Source organism: Centruroides sculpturatus, unplaced genomic scaffold (assembly GCF_000671375.1).
Source record: "Centruroides sculpturatus isolate CEXI.00-Female unplaced genomic scaffold, Cexi_2.0 scaffold2967, whole genome shotgun sequence".
Classification (NCBI taxonomy): domain Eukaryota; kingdom Metazoa; phylum Arthropoda; class Arachnida; order Scorpiones; family Buthidae; genus Centruroides; species Centruroides sculpturatus.
The window spans coordinates 2,035-8,262 of record NW_019387213.1 but is presented as its reverse complement, the minus strand read 5'-3'; the positions used below and the strand labels follow the sequence as shown (position 1 = coordinate 8,262).

General features: G+C 30.8%; 1 protein-coding gene across 1 annotated transcript; it reads left to right on the top strand.

Moving 5' to 3' along the window:
- Positions 1-503: 503 nt before the first annotated feature.
- LOC111616279 (short-chain specific acyl-CoA dehydrogenase, mitochondrial-like) lies at positions 504-6,016 on the top strand. The gene is made up of 6 exons (XM_023357712.1): positions 504-705; positions 3,504-3,653; positions 3,731-3,842; positions 3,910-4,025; positions 4,106-4,312; positions 4,441-6,016. The coding sequence occupies exons 1-6, from the start codon at positions 577-579 to the stop codon at positions 4,528-4,530; spliced, it is 804 nt and encodes a 267-aa protein (XP_023213480.1). The 5' UTR covers positions 504-576; the 3' UTR covers positions 4,531-6,016.
- The last annotated feature ends 212 nt before the right edge of the window (positions 6,017-6,228 follow it).

Genomic DNA, 6,228 nt, shown 5'->3' with positions numbered 1-6,228 from the left:
TTTCTCTTGACATTTTACTTGATATTTTGAATTATTTTAAAAAACTAATAATGATTTAATTGTTATTAATTTTATGCTTATTTTTGATATAACTGGCTGTAGAATTCAGAATTTAAAAATATATTCTGAAGAAAAATAATTTATTGTCATTTATAAAAATAAAATACAACTATTTAAAGAAACTAAAATAATTCATGAAGAAATGTTTTCAGACCTTAATTTGGACCACCTTCAGCTCAGTAACATTCAAAAACAAATGCAGGATATGTGCAATGTTCCCATGTTTATCCTGCATTTGTTTTCAAACATTACTGTGAGTTGAAGTTGGTTTGAAAACATTTCTCTATTAATTTTCTTTTGGTTTCCTTAATTAAAAAGATATATTGTATTTTATTCTTGTAAAAAAAAATATCAAAATGTTACCAAGCCTTACAGGAGTTTCTAATTTATTGTTCTGTATAGATTTATTCTTTTTATATTTAATTCATATTTTACTCTATTTCTTGAGTTAATTTTAAAATACTTGATTTTAAATTTTTAGGTTCTTCTTCAAAATATGTATTTGGTAAAAATCACATGAGCATTTTAACACAGTTGCCTGAGACTCATCAAATGTTGAGAAAGACATGTCGAGAATTTGCAGAAAAAGAATTAATGCCAATTGCTGGAAAAGTAGATAAAGAGCATATGTATCCTGAAGAGAAGGTTTGATTTGATTCTGTGTAACCTGATTATTAAAAACAAAATCACAGTATGAAATTTCAATGTTTTTAGTTAGTTCAGTTTTCATTCCATGCAGATGAAAAATAATTTATTGTTCCTGTCATCATAATGGATGTTGTAAATCATATAGTTGTGGTGTACAGTGTATAAAATGAAGATTTTATACACTGTATATTAATCTAATTACCCAAATATTAATATTTATTGAAATATTAAGTTGCTGTGATATGAATTTTATATATTTTTTTAATTGATTTTAAAACAAGTTTAAAATTTTCCAATAATTTCTGTAATTCATTATGTAAAAACATTTACCAAGATCTTTCTACAGGAACTGTAGCATTCTTCAAATATTTTGTAAATCTAGGTGTTTGTTCATTTTTTTTTTTTTTTTTTGTTTTAAAAAATCACCTTCAATGATTTCTGTTTGTCTTATAAATTCTTTATCTCTCAACAGTGGCATGCTGTGACATTTGATGATAGGGAAGCTGTGTTTCTGTAAGAAGCCAACTTCCAGGAGCAATCAGTTAATTGCTCGTCAGTGATTATCTAGGGTCCATTTGTATTCATTTGTTTGATAAACCAGTAAAAACTGTAGACTTCTCTAAATGTATTTTAAATTGATTATCTGACATAATTAATAAATAAGTTTAACATAATTACCTGTGTTATTATATTCCCTATGCCTTCTAAATGCTAATTCTTACTTTAATAAAAAACAGGTTTCAAATTGATTTTTTTTATCACCAAAATCACTGCATTCTAAAGAATTTTTTCCATTTAGGCAGGTTTCCATTTTATTTTGTTTTGAACAGGTTTTACTGTATGTCAAATTTCAGGATTATATCTGAGAATTGTCAGTTCTGGACTGGATTCAAAACAAAAGCTTGAGGTTCTGTTTTCTACTACATCTTCAATGGCTTACAAATTTTATAAAGCAGTTGTCATATTGCTATACCTCTCCATATCATCTAACAAGGCTATTGCCTTGTTAGATGATATGGAGAGCAAAAGAAGTTATGCTAAGATCAGAAATTCAGTTAAAGGAGTTGTTAGCAATTAAGCAGATTCTAAACCTTATTTTTTTCCCAAATTACTCCACATCAATGGAAAATTCTATCTTCAGAAATTACGATTACCAATGGGATCACTTGTTAGCAATATCGGCAGAAACAGTGCTTAGATCTATTGAATCCTATGTCTTTGATGAACTGCACACAATCAAATACCCAGTAACATGTCTTAGATATGCAGATGATATTCTGATATTATGGCAAGAGAAGACTGAACTCAGTGACTTCCTGATTGTTTCGAGTTCTTGCAAATCTTGTGTTAATTCACTTAGAAAAGGAAAATAATGTTAGGATAAACTTCCTGGATCTTTGCATAATAAGGAAACCACCAAGATTTATATTTAGTATTTACTGCAAACAACAGCACCCCTTATGTTACTGCCAGCAGCATCTTTCTAGTATTAATACAATACAGCTTGATCTTCACACCAAATGTTGAATATCAGGAAGGAAAAACACTTTAAGTAAGGCATTATTAACAGCCTTTTTATACTGCTAGCACTTCCAACGAATCTGATTGTTGTCTTCAGGTAAGTGAATATTTAAAAACAAACACAAATGTTCTAACGTGAGATGGAACATATTATTTAAATTAAAACTTTTAAAAACTTTTTAGAATTAAAAGCAGTTACAAACTTCAAACTTCGATTACATTCAATGTTATGATGTGATGCGGTGCATGAGTGGATGCAGATCCATGTTAACGGTATGACAGTCATTGTAAATCACTGTTTAACTATTTGTACAGGATGACCCATATGTTGGGCAGGTCAAGGGTGGGAGTTTGCATGATTCCAAGGTTGTTGTGAGGAGAGCTTCCCATATAAAGACAAGTTTCTGGTCACTCCAGTCTCTGAGCAACGTTGCTTGAGCCCATAATGGGATGTAGCTCTATTTGAGCACCTTTCCTGAGAGCTCCATGGTGTACTTTCCTTTCACCACATCATCCTGGTGCTCAGCTAGGCAGCTAGCAAGCATTCTTGTTATTGCCCCAATGTACCTCGTATTCATCCCAGTTATGGGATTCTCTAACAGTATAGCATATATTCCCGATTTTTCAAAGATGGAGAATTTATCCTGTTCATTACAGATGAGTTTGCACAAATTTGGTAGTGGAGATAGGGACAGGAGAAGATTAAGTTGCCTGAATATGTGGCAAATATGTATGGAAAGGTGTCTGAGGTACAGTAATGCCATTTGAACTACTGACATCTCCCTCTTGTTGGATAGTGTCGTGCTTGGAAATAGAGATTTCCTGACCATGTTAAGCACATGTGTGAACTTAGCACATGAGAACCAGCTGCACATAATGCCAAACTAATGGTGTTTAACTCAATATTTACAAGCACTTGTGTTGATGGTAACAAGAATAATAATAATCTTCTAATAAGTGCAGCAATAGCAGCATCAACAGATCATGAAGGTTGGAAAGCATCTGCTGGGATGATGTGGGGCACCTTTTATATTAATCTATTTACTGGTATATATTAATATTTGCTAATTTGAAAATAATGCATCTTTATATTTTTATTGTTAGATGATGATTCTACTTTTATAAAGTACTTATAATGCTTATTTTACAAATACTGTAATTAAATCAAATTTTTTCATTCATAAATGTTTAAATTAGGAAATGAATCCAATATCAAGATTTTAAAATTTGACAGAATTATTTTAACTTTTTATTAAGTTAAAAAATATTTTTAGGTGAAAAAGTTAGGAGAACTTGGACTTATGGGTATAACTGTACCTGAGAGTGATGGAGGAACAGGACTGGATAATCTAGCTTATGCTGTAGCTATGGAAGAAATCAGTCGTGGTTGTGCCAGCACCGGAGTTATTATGAGTGCTCACAATGTAATTACACTCCTTAAATTAAAAACTAGTCAAAACAGTACCTAATTGAAATTTTAATGACCAAATTATTTTAATAGTCACTCTATGTAAGTCCCATTATGAATTATGGAAATAAAGAACAGAAAGAAAAGTATCTTCGACCATTTTTGTCTGGAGATCAGATTGGTTGTTTTGCACTTAGTGAACCAGGTAACTGTCTTAGTCTTTTTCTATTATCAAATAAGAAATAAAGACAAAATATTTGAATAATGAATAGGAAATGGCAGTGATGCAGGGGCTGCATCAACAACAGCACAACTGAAGGGTGACAGATGGATTCTCAATGGAACAAAGGCTTGGATAACCAATGCTTTTGAAGGAAAAGGAGTTGTTGTAAAGATTATATTACTTTAAGTGAAAAATATGTAAATTTAGTATTATCATCATCCTTTTATTTTTATTATTTCTAATAGGTATTTGCAACTACTGATAAATCTAAAAAACATAAAGGAATTAGTGCTTTTATAGTACCAATGCCAACTAAAGGTCTTTCACTTGGAAAAAAAGAAGACAAGCTTGGAATAAGAGGATCTTCAACTTGTAATTTAATTTTTGAAGATTGTGAAATTCCTAAAGAAAATCTTCTTGGTCAGATGGGTGAAGGTTTCAAGATTGCTATGGTATTTTAAAACATCTATTATATTTCAGAGATTGCTATCATCTTATTAAAAGATTAATTCTTAATCATAATAAATTACTTTGATAAATTATGTAAATGTATTCAATTACTTCTAATATGTTTTAATAGGCAACTTTAGATGGAGGAAGAATTGGTATTTCAGGACAAGCTTTGGGAATTGCACAAGTAAGTCAGTTTTATGATTTGAAAATATACTAACATGATTACTAAATACAGGTACTTCTCAGTTTATGAACATCCTTTAATGCATGGTAACTGTATAGCACAGTGATTCCTAAACTTTTTAGAATGACAAATTTTCATGACCTTCTTAGCTTTAATGGAAGTGAATGTGGTATTTTTTTAACTTAATTATTTTCTTTTTTCTGAAATGTATTATTGAATATAATTTTACAAAAAATTGATCTATTTCCCATAATAATAAACCATTTTAAGTATGGTTCACTGCTGACCCAGTGATATAGTGACTACACATAGCATTTTTCTATATTTGAAGATTGCAACAGATATTCTCAATTTTAACATTTTACTTTATAGAAGAATTGTAGAAATATATCAAAATCTAGAAAAACTAAATCAAACAAACAATTGAACAATACTACATTTTTTCCAGCCTATTTTTTGGCTAGATTTTTAATTAATTGATAATACTACAGCATTGGCATTGTTTTCATTAAACAGCCTAACAAGAAAGGCACAACAAGACTATCTCTGCTGATATGCTGTAATATGAATGATATTTCACGTGCTGTAGGCAGTTTTGTACACAGAAATTGACCATAGCATGTATGAAAATTGGTTCACAGCTTAGCAATGAGTCATGACCTACATTTTGAGAATACTAATCTAACATGTTACAGTGACATTTTTGGTGGAAAAAATAACTTTGCATTAAAAAATCTTCATATTGAAAATATAAAGTTTTCTAGAAAATCTTGTAATCTTCCTGTATTTTAAAAAAGTTGTTCATTATCAAATCACCTTCCTTCTATTTTATCTGAATTTGGATTTGAAAATTAGGACTATGAATCAGATAGTAAAAGCTTATTAGCAGTAAATAAATGAGCAATATGTTGTCTTTTAAATTTTGATAATTTTTTCAAGTTTATGCTTTCTTAAGTAGTTAAAGATGTTCAATACAATAAAAAAAAATTCAGCAGTGAGTTGCTTAACTACCCCTACAACATTTGGTGATGCCATCTGTGAAATCTGCGATTTTTACATCAATGTCAGAAAAATATTTGTAAATAACTCCGATGAAAAAACCACTCTCGGTGAGAAGTATATCGGAGGTCACCGATTGTTTTCACATTAAGGTGGGAAAGTTGACACTTAGTTGATCGGAATGCACCATAAGTGTCAACAGAAGTCGATCACGTGACTCATTTTCCACGAATAACATATAAAAGCTCGAATCCCCGGAAGCTCCGCGCAATCCCTCAGAAGTTATACTTGGTAGATGTGCCATATTTGTCTCCATAGTCCGGACCGAAAGGATATACGACCAACCACAGCCATTTGAACTTCCATCGCCATTAACGAACCTATTCAACGAACACATATTAGACATATCCACATAGAGGTATTTGTACTTTTAGAGCTTTGTGAACTCTCTCTCAGACTAGCCGGTAAAGCTATTAGAGCATCCCTTTTTTATAGTGAACTTATTTAATCGCATTTAACCTATGTATCCTAGCTTAGTTATATAAATAAATGCTTGTTTAGTTTTAGCTTAGTTATATAAATAAATGCTTGTTTAGTATCGCATTTAACCTATGTATCCTAGCTTAGTTATATAAATAAATGCTTGTTTAGTTTTAAACCTGTCTCCTGTCTCTGAAGGACACCTGCCGACTTACCGACGCACTCCCCACTCAATTTTTTTTTTTTTGCCCT